General features: G+C 41.2%; 1 protein-coding gene across 1 annotated transcript in view; it reads right to left on the reverse strand.

Annotated features, from left to right (window-relative positions):
• Positions 1-7,521: 7,521 nt before the first annotated feature.
• The window catches only part of LOC121009545 (ankyrin repeat and KH domain-containing protein 1-like), a 307,110-nt gene continuing 300,179 nt past the window's right edge, over positions 7,522-14,452 (reverse strand). Inside the window, exon 33 of the mRNA XM_040442755.1 lies at positions 7,522-8,674. Within this exon, the coding sequence (XP_040298689.1) occupies positions 8,615-8,674 (60 nt within the window). The 3' untranslated portion in view covers positions 7,522-8,614. The remainder of the gene's footprint in view (positions 8,675-14,452) is intronic.

Raw genomic sequence — 14,452 nt, forward strand, 5'->3', positions numbered from 1 at the left:
ATATTTGTTTCACTTTGTGTTCCACTATAAATTATCATACTGTTGTCTGGATATGCACATTGTATGTTTCACCTACAGTGTTTACATGATTCTTTTTTTAATGAGTGGATCAGCATTACAGCATGCTCACAGGTACGTTGGATTTGCTGGCCACATTTAGAGTTGACATTTCACCATATCTGACCAGTAATGCTGGGTTGTTGGGTATAGTGATGCACATCTGTATGTATTTTGTTTACATTTGCACGTCAGCCTGGTTTTTGACCTCCAAACCCACTGGATTACCTTTATAGTAGGTTCATGTGGTCCCTGTTCATATTCTTATGTTTTCTTAGACTTCAGAACACAGTAAAATAAGATGTTTATTCTGTAGTCTTGCCCTATGCTAAATGATCTGTCTCAAATGAAGGAGGCTGGCACCTTCTCCCTGGAAGTCAAGCTAACACTGCCCTTTCTCCGGTGACTTACACGGCCAGCACTAGACCCAACTTTTCCAGTGCTAGCAATGTGCTGCTGTGGTGAATGTGTATTGTGAGTGGACAAATGGCACCAGTATGAATAAGCAACAGGAAAACTGTAGTGCAACACGAGCAATTGATGGGAGAGCTGAATGTTGGCTATGAATGTGCATAGGGGTGGACTAACGCGCTAAAGTGGAGCAGCTCACCACCAAAATGAACCAGGGGACTGCCAGGCATATGTCTAAAATGACAGTTCAGCGAACCCTACTGCTTATGGGGCTACAAAGCAGACAGACGGTCACTGCACCTGTTATAATGTGCCCCTGTTGGTTAAACTAGATTGTGATAAATTTCTGGGTAGGTCTCCACTGCCATTCAATACTATAATTACGTTTGGAAAACTTCTTAGGTAACTAGGTCTTGAAGATTAGTAGCATCTTAAAAACCCAGGGGTGCTAGAATAGTCTTCGGCTACTTATGCTTCCCTGTCTTGTATAGATGTGGCTTTTTGCAATAATGCAATGTAACCTTATTCACCTAGAGTAAAGTTCTTCCGTAGGTTTCTATTGGACAGCTCTCCTCACTCTGTTTGCCTCCACATGGGTATAGTGTGCATTGAAAAAGTAATCATACCCCTTGAACTTTTCCAAATTTTTTCATGTTATATCCACAGTAAAATACATTGTAATATATTTTATGTGATAGACCAACACAAAGTGGCAAGTATGTGTGAAGTGAAAAGAAAATGATACATCATTTAATTTTTTATTAATAATCTGAAAAGTGTGGCATGCTTTTGTTTTCAGCCCCCTGTACTATGATACCCTTAAATAAAATCCAGTGTGACCGAATGCCTTCAGAAGTCACCTAATTAGTAAATAGAGTCCACCTGTGCATAATTTGTTCTCAGTATAACAGCTGTTCTGTGAAAGCCTCTGAGGTTTGTTAGTGAACATTAGTGATCATGAAAACCAAGGAACACACCAGACAAGCCAGGGATAAATTTGTGGAGAAATGTAAATCAGGATTAGTTTTTAAAAAATATCCCAAGCTCTGAACATCTCACGGGAGCACTGTTCAATCCATCATCCAAAAATGGAACGAGTATGGCACAACTGCAAACCTACCGAGACATGGCCGTCCACCTAAACGGACAGCCCAGGCACGGAAAGCACTAATTAGAGAATCAACCAAGAGACCCATGTTCACTCTGGGGGAGCTGCAGAAATTCAAAACTCAGGTGGGAGAACTTGTCCACAGGACAACTATTCGTTGTCTACTCCACAAATCTGGCCTTTATGGAAGAGTGGCAAGAAGCAGCCATTTTTGAAAGCAAGCCATAAGAAGTCCCGTTTGCAGTTTGGCACAAGCCCTGTAGAGGACACAGCAAACATGTGGAAGAAGGTTCTCTGGTCAGATGAGACCAAAGTTAAACTTTTTGACCTAAATGCAAAATGCTATGTGTGACCGAAAACTAACACTGCATATCACCCTGAACACACCATCCCCATCATGAAACATGGTTGTGGCAACATCATGCTGCGGGGATGCTTTTCTTCAGCAGGGACAAGGATATCGGTTAGAGTTGATGGGAAGATGAATGGAACCAAATACAGCGCAATCCGGGAGGAAAACCTGGTAAAGCCTGCAAAAAACTTGAGACTGGGGTGGAGTTTCACCTTTAGCAGGACAACGGCCCTAAACATACAGCCAGAGCTACAATGGAATGGTTTCGATCAAAGCACTTGATGTGTTACAAAGACCCGGTCAAGGTCCAGACCAAAATCCCATTGAGAATCTGTGGCAAGACTTGAAAAATGTAGTTCACAGATGCTCTTGATCTAATCTGACTGAACTTGAAAACCCAATAAAGAATTACCAGACCGCATAGAATATAAATACACTTTATTAATAGAATTAATCAATACATGAAAAAGGTGCAGGGAAAAGGCGGCATCCACAAGAGGAAGACACAAGGGTAATGATATTCATATCATAACGAAAGTGCAAATGCAAAGTGCAATAGTATTCAATTGTACAACAAAGAACCATTACCCATATTGTGCTGCCTCTGGGATTCTACTTAATGATTATGTGAAACGTAACCAGTTATGTGAACTACTGCCAAAAATCCTGGTCACCCCATCGTACTATCAAAAGACAGTAAACAAAAAAAAAAAGCTAGAAAGGTGTCTAACCGATACTAATGATTTTAAAAATGCTTGAAAGATCTAAATGCAAACAAGTAACTTACTTATGCACACTTGTTGTACAATGATTGTAGACAACCGCATGATTATGTTTTGAGAACTTTACTGGAATTTAGGTTAAAAACGAATTTTCATTTCGGTAATTTCTACTTGTGGCTGCTGGGGACTTTGATGGGGTCCTCCTCGGCTTCAAATTTCGTTAATATTTTCATGGTGACATTTGAAATCAACTATGTATTTTCAACTTAAGAATTAGATATGTAATTCACGTGGCTGCACTATGAGCACGGCATATTGCAAGTACAGATCAGGATTATGAAGTACAAAAAAATAAATTGAAAGGATTGTAAATTTGGGATACCCCTATGGAATGATAAAAAATATAGGAAGAGAAATAGGTCAGACCCCTAAAAGCCAACTTTTATGTGGACAACAAAAAAAGTCATAAGAAAAAAAAAAACGCACCATGTATATAGGTACATATGATACACGTACACCCCTTGTGAGAAAACTGTTCTAAAATACTGGGATTCATTATACCATGATATGGCAATTTATTCAAAGATTGACCAAAATATACTGCAACACTAAAATCATGCCGCCAGACGCAGACGATGCCATTACCTTGCACCGCGGCCATGCACATGTCTCAGCCTGCCTTCTCTCATTATGTAGGTAGATCTGGAGTGTGGCAGCAGGATCCAAAGCTGAGTAGTAAGCCTCTTATTCTTTGGGGGACAGCTTAGACACCTGGACCGCTTGGGGGAGAAGCGTCTCATCTAAAGCCACCATATTACTCTGTGAGCCCACACTGTCATCATATTACAGTTACACTTCTAGAGCACTCTCATTGCCCGTATTACCAGTTGACTATTATACCCTTGCTACTTTTCTTGACACAAAGGACTTCCTCCTCCTTTAATAAGTGCAACAGAGTGCATATTTCTGATGTAGAGGATGCTGTCCATGTCTGTTACGAGCAATTGGAAAAGAAAGACTTTGTCCTGGTAGCATCATAGAATAAAGTGGAGGACTTTGAAAATGTATTTAGGCGTAATAATCTGCGTCTCATTGGGGTGCTAGAATCCGTGCACCCAAGCAACCTCTGGTTTACATCTGAATCCTGGTGGAATGGGTTCATTGGATTGGTCTTTAATGAGGGGAGCAAATGGCCAGACCATGGCCCGTCATCTTCAAAGTCTAAAAAATAAGGTGTGGTACAAAAAGCTGGCAGTGCACATTGTACATATGGCACTGTATGATGCATACATGTTACAGCAATCTACAGGCCACACAGGAACTTTCCTTCAGTTCCAAGAGGTGGTAATGAAGGCCCTAATTTTCCCAAGTCAGAAAGGGGAGGGCCCCAATACCTCAGGAGGTCATGGAGCCCATGTTGTACCAGGGCAACATTTTCCTGATGAAATCCTCCAAACAGTGAGGAAGGGAAAGACCCAAAAAAGATGTAGGGATTGTTACAAAAGTGTGATACGAAAGAATACCACTTATCAGTGTGAAACCTGCCCTGATAAACTTGACCTGTGCATGGACTGTTTCCTAATCTACCACTCATCCATGGATTATTAATTTCATCCTTCATGTACCCTGTAGTTTTACCGCCTTATATCTCCGATTTAATCCGGATAGCTTACAGATCCACTTTTCACCAACGACAATATATTAAATTTCTGTGAGAGACCAGTTAGGTCAAAAGTACCTTTTCAACCCCTTAAAATGTCCATACAGGGGTGCACTTTCCAAAACGGGGTCACTTCAATTTCTGAGGACCTCAGGAGTTTCAATTATTGCTTGTCAATTATTCAGGTGAAATCTGCCCTCCAGAAGCCATTTGGTGCGCCCATATAGCAGTATACAAGCCCTTATGGGGTACAGCCATAACAGGAGGAAATGGCCAACAAATTATGGGGTGCATTTTCTCCAGTTCCCTCTTGTGAAAGTGAAACATTTGGGCCTAAAGTGACTCGTCAAAAATTTAATTTATCAATTTCACAGAAAAGTGTTTCCTAATTCTATATAAACACCTTTGAGGTCAAAGTGCTCAGTTACACACCTTGAAAGATTTGTTAAGGGATGTACTTTCCAAAATGGGGTCACTTTTTGGAGGTTTCCACTCTAGGTATACATCAGGTGATCTTCAATTGTGACAATACGCATGAAAATTATTCCTATGAAATCTGCCCTCCAATATCGATATGTTGCTCCTTCCCTTCTGTGCCCTGCTGTGTGCCTATACAGCAGTTACGGCCACATATGGCTTGTTTCTGTAAACTGCAGAATCATGGTAATAGAGTTGTTTTACATTAACCCCTGCAGTGTTAGGCTACTTTCACACTGGCGTTTCTGAGTCCGCTTGTGAGATCCGTTTCAGGGCTCTCACAAGCGGCCCAAAACGGATCAGTTTAGCCCCAATGCATTCTGAATGGATAAGGATCCGTTCAGAATGCATCATATTGCCTCCGTTCAGCCTCTATTCCGCGTTTTGATGTCCACCTGACGATGCAGAGCCAAACGGATCCCTCCTGACTTACAATGTAAGTCAATGGGGATGGATCCGTTTTCACTGACACAATATGGTGCAATTGAAAACGGATCCGCCTCCCATTGACTTTTAATGTAAGTCAAAACGGATCCGTTTTCATTATCATGAACAAAAAATATATATTTTTTTGTTCATGGTAATGCAAACTGATCTGTTCTGAAAGGATACAAGCGTTTGCATTATAGGTGCGGATCCGTCTGTGCAGATAACAGACGGATCCGCACCTAACGCAGGTGTGAAAGTAGCCTTACATGGAAAAAAAAATAATTTATGAAAATGGAAAATCAGCAAAAAATAAATAAAGTGAAATTTTCAAATGTTATCTCCATTTTCTTTTAATACTTGCAGTGTAGTTTTTAAAATGTAATAATTTGGCAATTTATATTATGTAAACCCCCAAAATTGATTTCAAACCTGAATTGGTCCTTTAAAAAAAAAAAAATAAGTGTTTTGGAAAATTTCTGCAAAATCTAAAAATGTCATCTAAATTTCGAAGCAGTCCGAAATCCTAATAAAATACCATTTAGAAAATGATGCCAACATAAAGTAGACTTATGGGGAGTGTTAATTAATAACAATTTTATGATGTATTTCTGTGTGTGTTAAAAGTAGAGATCTTCAAAAATGCGATTTTTCCAAGTTTTCTGTAAATTTTAGTATTTCTTTTGTATTGACCCAAATTTACCGCTAACAAAGTACAATGTGTTACCAGAAAACAATCTTAAAATCGGTTAGATAAGTAAAACCATTCCAGAGCTATTACCACACAGATTTGCAAACATAGGCCTGGGCAGGAAGCTGAAAACAGGCCTGGGGTAGAAGGGGTTAAATCTATCTTGGAAGTTTTGGGAACCCTATAAACTAGATAAAACTGCCTACCTTAACAATATTAAAGGGGTATATTCCAGTTATCAGGATAGGGGATAACTTTTAGATTGTGGGGGTCCTACTGCTGGGACCCCCACTGATCATGAGAACGGGGGCCCCTGTACCCCTTGCAGCCTCCTGAAATGAGCAGAGTGGTGGGTCGCACATGTGCGTGGCTGCTCCTTTCATTTCTATGGGAGATAGCCAAGATACAGTGCTCTGCTATCCCCAGAATTTCCAAAGAAATGAATGGAGCAGCCTCAATTTTAGCTCGGCTAAATCTGTACATAAAACAGATGTCCAATCACTTCAGAGGACTTTGACATTTATCTGGGGTAGGGCAATACATGAGTTCAGTAAAGTTAAAGTTACCAAAAGTGATGAGTGGGCCCCATTTCCCTGCTGAATTCACATATGTCCTGGATTGGCGTCATAGTTCTTTTCATTTTAGTAATGTCGACTTGGGAGAGGCAGTCCCCCCCCCACCGCACACTGCATTGGAGGCATTGCTGCATCTTCCTACTGAATCCTTGCCCTCTTCCATTCAAGATTTTCCAATCTTATGGTCTACTATACAAGCTTGGAGAATAATTAGGAAATCATGTCAGCTGGATAGATAACATACTACTTTCCAATCCTTAGGCAATCCAGGATTTCTGGAGGGTAAACCCCTTAGGATTTATTACACTGGCTGCTAAGGGTTGTTCATCAGTTTTGGGAAACATTGGATAACTATTCAATGTTTTCTTACCAAGCCGTTGCTGAAAATATGCTGCTTTTATTAGTAATGTTTTTATCTTTTTTTTGCAAACCCTTACTTTTGTTAGAAACTGCCTGCAAGTGGTCACCCTATACTTTGAAAGGGTGTGCTTAAACGTATTCCTCAAACGTGCGAGATCTCATACCTCATCCACTAGTAATATTTACCGTTTCATTAGGCCCTGTGGTCCTGGGACTCCGTATCTACTAGATCAGAGACAATGGACTAGGTATCCCCCTGATTATGAAGGCCAAACCCTCCTTGACGCCACATTGAAAATCCATAAGCATAAGGGCTCATGCACACGACCGTATGCCGTCCGAGACATACGGTTGGTGAGCGGACCATATGTCCCCGAGCGGCATACATCGTGCACACGGGAGCGCACAGCATCATAGGTTACTATGATACTGTGCGCATCGGGCCGCCTGCAAGACTACTGTCCTGCACTCATATGATCATATGAGTGCAGGACAATAGTCCCGCGGGCGGCCCGATACGCACATAGTAACCTATGATGCTCGGGGACATATGGCCCGCTCACCGACTATGTCTCTGAGGGCATACGGTCGTGTGCCTGAGCCCTAACCCAGTTAGTAGTTGCAGACATACTGTAGCATTATTAATATTCCATAGAGCATATATTACTCCTTATACGCAACATAAAATGTCACTGGGGGATTACTTGGGTTGCTCCAAATGTAGTGAGCCGAATACAGATAGGGTGATGTTCATGTTCCCCTCTATTCCTTTGCACATGGCGGGATGTGCTATTTTTAAGCGTGCTCTTAACACAGTTGCTTAGCACTCTTTCCAGTACCTCCTTCTCTCTCAGGTGGCAATAGGTAAGCATCTGGTTCTGGATTTCTTTTCCTGATACTTTTTGAGAATATTTTTATAGTATACAGTATACTGTTCATAATCTTAAATTCTACTAGATTCAGAGCTCTGTTGTGATAACCTATGATGCCTATAATCAGCTTACAGGTTCCACCAGATCCTATGAAGCATTATCCTAGATTATGAATGTTTATACACATATGTAGATTTGTCCAGGCACCATTACAGCAAAACTCAAACTCATACTGATTGTACCAGTTTTATTTATCATAACATCTTGGGATATTTATACTTACATTAATCATTTTCTTTTTCCTTATGTATCTGGCTGCACAATTTTCAATTGTTTCATAATAAATGTTGTAACTTAGATACCTTTATGTTTATCTCCATACGTTGTTGAAACTCAATTACAGTTTGAAAAAGGTAAAACTGACCGAAACGTCACATTTATGTAACCACTCTTTAATAAAACCACCTTTCATTGAATCGTAAAGAGGCCCGAGTGCTGGAATTCTTTCAGTTTCTATACCATAATGAGTATATGTATTCAAATGATATTGGTAGTTCACTGAATTTATTGACATTTACAACAAAAACTATGAAGAAATGCTTTAATAAATATTTGGGATGGATGGTCATTTTGTCACGTGGTACATGACAGAACAAGAAAGTAAATATCACTGTATGTCATAGACCATAGTATATGTAAAAATGGAAGGCTGGATGAAGGATTGTATAAAGTGATTTATAAACCAACAAACAGCAAATCTGAAATTCGCTTTAAATATTAAGTACGTAACTCCTTAACAGAAGTGAAATTTAAGGAAACAAATAACCGTAACTGAGAAAACCTCAAATTCTTCTGGACATCCCAAATGCAATTCTTAAATTGTGCTCAACAGTATCTTCTAAATCAGTTAACATATTTCAGATGTGTAGTTCCATAAGGTGATGTCCATGTTCCTGGTAAGGCCTAGATCACAAGGAAACAAGGAAAAAACATTAAACTGACTGATATATATCCTTTCTGAACAGTCATCTAAAATAAACATTGCTGTGCTATTCTGCCTGGGAAGAAAGTGTGCGTTAAAGCAACGGTTTTAATGGTGATTTTGTTTTAGAGTAAAAGGGTAAAAACCTTGCTAATAGCATCCATTACCAGAGTATAATGGAAGTTAACTAAACCATTTGTTAGAAATGGGCACACACTATGGTATTGTAGCTTAGCCCCTTTTCAAGTAATGGTAGGTTCACATATGTATTTAGATTCTCGGGAGGTCTGTTTTGGCAGAGGAGCAGACTAACGGAGCACCATTCACTATAATGAGGATCTGGCTGTGCGTGGTTATGCCAGATACAGTAACTACAGTAGTCTGTTCTTCTGCCGGAACAGACTACCAGAGTTACCGAACACAGATTTGAACCTACTTTAAATGGGGCTGAGCCGCAATACCAGATTACCCATGGACAACAGCGTTCTCTGTGGGGAGTAAGAGGAAAAAAGCAAGAAACAAAATCCCAGCAAATCGTAATTGTGTAGGCTATGAACTGTATGTCGTAGGATAAGGGATGCAGCATACAATCCTCTGCAGCTGGTCCAACCAACGTACTGCTCAGTCAGCAGGTGGGTAACTTGGAAATATTTGCATTTGGAAGTATATGGGTTTTCCAACTATGTTTGTATTTGTTATCTAACCTCTGCCAGACAAGACTTAGAATTCCAGGGAATGCAATGACAGAATATTGACAGTTCTCTTCCTCCTCTGAAACTGATTGATCCTGTTATGCTGGCGAGGTGACACTTAACTCCCTTTATACTTCTTTCTCCTCTTCTCATGCTCATGAGTGTTTTATGTGTTTATTATGCATGTTTGCACTGTCATATGGGCCTTTTGCACAACTCAGGAGGTACATTTGTTTATATATAGTAAGTCTCTACGGCCTGTGTGTCGCAGACATTGTTGTTTTCTTCTGTTAAATAAATAGCAAATAAATTGTCATTATTTCTTAACCCCTTGCCACAAATTGGTGTAACTGTACATCCATACTGCATGTAACTTACCAATACAGTTAGTTATGTCCGAACTGTTAACTGGCATAGCCAGTTGTAAGCGATCGCTCTAATAAGTTAGTCCTCAGACTACTCAATCAGAGCATAGTATGGTTAAAAATGTCAGTTTCAAGCTCTGATCTCCACCATTCATGAATGTGAAGATAAGAGCCTGTATCCACGTATACTTTTTGTCCAGTCCCCCAGACCCTCCAGTGCCCCCTCTGTGGTCATGCCATCCCTGCCCTCTGCAGAATGTAGATTGGCAGCAGTTGCCTACTCAAACAGCTGATCTGTGGGTGTCTGTTGTCGGACCCTCACTGATCAGATACTGATTACCTATCCTGAGAATAGGCCAAAAGTATCAAAATCAGGAAACCCTTTTAAGGATGATAGCTACAGTTGTGTTCAAAATTATTCAACCCCCACTGAAATTGAGTGTTTTGGCCAGTTTGACATTGATTTTGATCATTTCAGTCATCTTGTTTACAATTAAATCAAAGAGGCACTTGTAAGTCAGACAAATATAACATAACATTTATAATGAAATAACCACAAATCTATTTTCTGTGCTCACATCATTATCAGTTTTATTCAACCCCCAAGTGACATTCAATCTTAGTACTTAGTACAACATCCTTTTCCAGTTATAACAGCTTTTAAACGTGAAGCATAGCTTGACACAAGTGTCTTGCAGCGATCTACGGGTATCTTCGCCCATTCTTCATGGGCAAAAGCCTCCAGTTCAGTCACATTCTTAGGCTTGCGCTCTGCAACTGCTTTCTTTAAGTCCCACCAGAGGTTCTCAATCGGATTTAAGTCTGGTGGCTACGATTGCCACTTCAAAATGTTCCAGCCTTTAATCTGCAACCATGCTCTAGTGGACTTGGAGGTATGCTTGGGATCATTGTCCTGTTGAAAGGTCCAACGTCTCCCAAGCCTCAGGTTTGTGATGGACTGCATCACATTTTCATCCAATATCTCCTGGTACTGAAGAGAATTCATGGTACCTTGCACACGCTGAAGCTTCCCTGTACCTGTAGAAGCAAAACAGCCCCAAAGCATGATGGCCCCCCCGCCATGCTTCACAGTAGGCAAGGTGTTCTTTTCTTCATAGGCCTTGTTCTTCCTCCTCCAAACATAGCGTTGTCCATGGGCCCAAACAGTTCTAATTTTGTTTCATCAGTCCACAGAACACTATCCCAAAACTTTTGTGGTTTGTCCACATGACTTTTGGCATACTGCAGTCGACTCTTCTTATTCTTTGGAGACAGCAAGGGGGTGCGCCTGGGTGTTCTGGCATGGAGGCCTTCATTACGCAGTGTGCGCCTTATTGTCTGAGCTGAAACTTCAGTACCCACATTTGACAAATCTTTTTTCAGTTCCTCAGCAGTCACACAAAGACTTTTCTCCACTTTGCGCTTCAGGTAGCGCACAGCAGTCGAAGTCAGCATCTTCTTTCTGCCACGACCAGGTAGCGTTTCAACAGTGCCCTTTGCCTTGAATTTGCGAATGATGCTTCCTATGGTGTCTCTTGGTATGTTTAACATCTTTGCAATCTTCTTATAGACATTGCCCTTCCTGTGAAGAGAAATCACCTCTTCTCTTGTCTTCCTGGACCATTCTCTTGACTTCACCATGTTTGTAAACACACCAGTAAATGTCTAGAAGGAGCTGAGTATCACAGTCCTTTGAAATCTGCCTAATTGGTGCTTATTATGCTTGATTGCTGCTCCTTGACATCCACAGGTGTTTTCAATACCTGATCGAAAACACTTGAATGAACCTCTTTAAGGGGTTGAATAATTGTGTCAATGAAGAAATCACAAAAAAAACCATTTAATACTGTATTACAAAAACAATTGATGTCATTTTAGTTGCATTTGGTTCTTTAAAAAGTCCTTGTAAGATTTCATTCTGAACACAATTACAAATGTACACTAAATTCCCTAAAACCCTTTACAGCATTGGGGGTTGAATAATTTTGCACACAACTGTATACATATAGTCACCAGGGCTGTGGAGTCAGAGGCAAAGCAAACATTCTGACTCAAACGTAAAAAAATAAATATTTAATTAATAGTGCAGAATTAACTGTTCTTATATAAAAAATAAATAAAAAAAAAACAGCAGTAAACCCTTCCTGAACAAGGAAGACCTGTATACGTCTGTCTAAAATTTTGGCACAATTTTACATCACAGTTTAGGAGTCAAATAGGGCGGTAGCAGCTACATAACTAAATCCTTTCCTACTTTTGGTAGCACTGCGATATGTGCCTTCAGAGCCTGTCTGCCTGCCTTTTAATAGTGCCTGACAAAGGGATTGAAAATGAGGTGATAAAATGCGCTGAAAGTTCCTATAGTAGATCATGTGAAGGCCATCGGGGCCTGGACTTTTACCTACTGGAGTTGAAGACAGTGCCTGCTGAATTTCCGTCATAGTTATTGGCTCTAATAACAGGGAGGAGTCCCCCGGTGAAGGGGTAGGGAGATGTAGAGATTCCAAGAATTCTCAGATGTCTTTTGTTAGTGTATCCCTCTCCCCCAGGGACTCACCCGCATTCAGGTTATAATTGGCCATAGAAATTTGCAAATTGAGAAGCAATCTCATCATATTGGCGCAGCAGGGCATTTGTGGACGATCTGATAGAGGAGATGTGTGAACGGGCAACGGGACCTTTAAGAAGAGTAGACATCATTCTCCCCCCCCTATTCCCATGAGCATATATCCGTTGCTTGGAATACATTAGCCCTTTCGCGAATCTGGAGCCTAATAGGTACTTAAGTTGGCCCCTTAGGTCAGTTAACTCAGTGAGTTGCGAAATTGCAGTGCTTATGCGTTTTTTCTAATGACGAGATCTGGGATAGCAAAGAGTCGACATCTTTTTTACTGCTGTGCCTAACGCAATAAATTCTCCCCTAATGAAGGCTTTATGAGCCTCCCACACTGGGAAATGGCACATCTGGGGTAGTATTGGTGTTGAAATAAGCAGATAGTTTCAATCGTGGAGTCATCCCTCAAGAGGGTTTCATTAAGTCTCCATGACCAGGCTTTCCGACCTGGTATTGGCAAGTATAAGGCTATATGAATAGGTACATGGTCTGAAACTGAGATGGACTCTATGCCAGCGGACCCCACCACTGATAGCGATGCCTGTGAAATAAATAAGTAATCAATACGTTTATAAGAATGGTGTACATGCGAGAAAAAAGAAAAATCTTTAGCTTCAGGATGGAGCGATCTCCTAGTACCCAACAGGTGGAGACTTTCTAAGGAGGCCTTCAGTTTGCTCAAGCCAGCGAAGAAGATAGAGTGTGCGGTAGATGAAGCCAATAAAGGATTAAAAGTGACATTAAAATCTCCACCGAGCACTACCATTCCCTCTGCAAATCGTTGCAACCATTGAATAGTGTTAACTAGCCATTTCACCTGACCTTTGTTAGGGGCATATACATTCCCCAGGGTAATAGGAGTATCATCTAGTCTCCCCTTTACAAATATAAATCTGCCGCTCAGGTCCACTCTGGATTGAAGGCAGATGAAAGCCAGACTTTTATTTTTATAGGGTGATGCTTACGCCCCTGGAGGCCTGAGACCCATTACAACTATGAAAGCAATGGTCAAAAGGGGAGTATTTTATGAGCCTTAAAATGTGTCTCTTGTAAAAAGATTATTGAATGAGAGCTCCTGCATGTCAGAGCAAAAACCTGAAACCTTTTTTGTGGCACATTTACATTAAAGGAGTAAATCACATGCTTTGTCATGTCACAAGGAGAAAAAAGAGAAAGGGCACAAAGGTGGTGTGCCCCCTCGTCGTCCCGGAGGATCCCCGCATACATAGGAAATGGGGGGGGGGGGGGGGAGGAGGGGGGGGGGGGAGTTGGTGTGTATAAAACACCATTATTTAAGCTTGCCCCACACAGGCAGCCAAACCCAATATTCACGGAGAAACATTGAAAGAAGGGATAAGAAAAATGGAACAGGGAAAGAAGGAAAGTGAGGTATGGAAATGGGGAGAAAGTAAGACTATCAGGGCCTGTCATCGGGTGGATCAGGTGATATCCAGTCACAGTAAGCCCTTATTTCTCTCTATGTAGAGTAGCCACTGAAAGTGAGTAATGCTTGCAAGAGTCCCCTAGGTTCAGGAAGCAGAGTGCTTTATCAGGGCCCTCTTCGTCCTCTGTAGCCATTTCCTTTTGCCTCGGTGGACCATGGCGGAGAAGGAAGTGTTGGCAAGTCATCTTCCGTCGGGACTTGCATCCTGCACAGGAGGAATTTCTAGCTTGTGCCATGCAACTTGTAGGCATCACATTCCCTCAGGTGACTGATGTCAGGAAATCAAGGAGATTGGCTGAGTGTGGAATTATCGATCAGCCTCCTTGATTTCTCTTGATTCAGTGTTGATAGGGTTAATGACCACATCCCTTTTCTCAGCTGTTGCTCAGTGGTCATCACTTCTACCCTTTATAGTCTGACCCCCACCCTTCTGACTACGCGGTAGATATCTTTATTTGGTTTCGGCTGAGCTGGTGTGAGGTCATCTCTGGTGTTCCTGCTCCTCTGTCTCTACAGAAGTTAAGTGTCGCGTTTGTTATATTCTCTGTTTGTATCTGGGCCTGAGACAGAGACTTCCATTCATCCATCTGGGGAGGAATGGGTTGTCTCTGGTCCTAACCTTTTTCAGGGCCTAATAGGGATAT

The sequence above is a fragment of the Bufo bufo genome, chromosome 1 (genome assembly GCF_905171765.1).
Source record: "Bufo bufo chromosome 1, aBufBuf1.1, whole genome shotgun sequence".
Classification (NCBI taxonomy): Eukaryota; Metazoa; Chordata; class Amphibia; order Anura; family Bufonidae; genus Bufo; species Bufo bufo.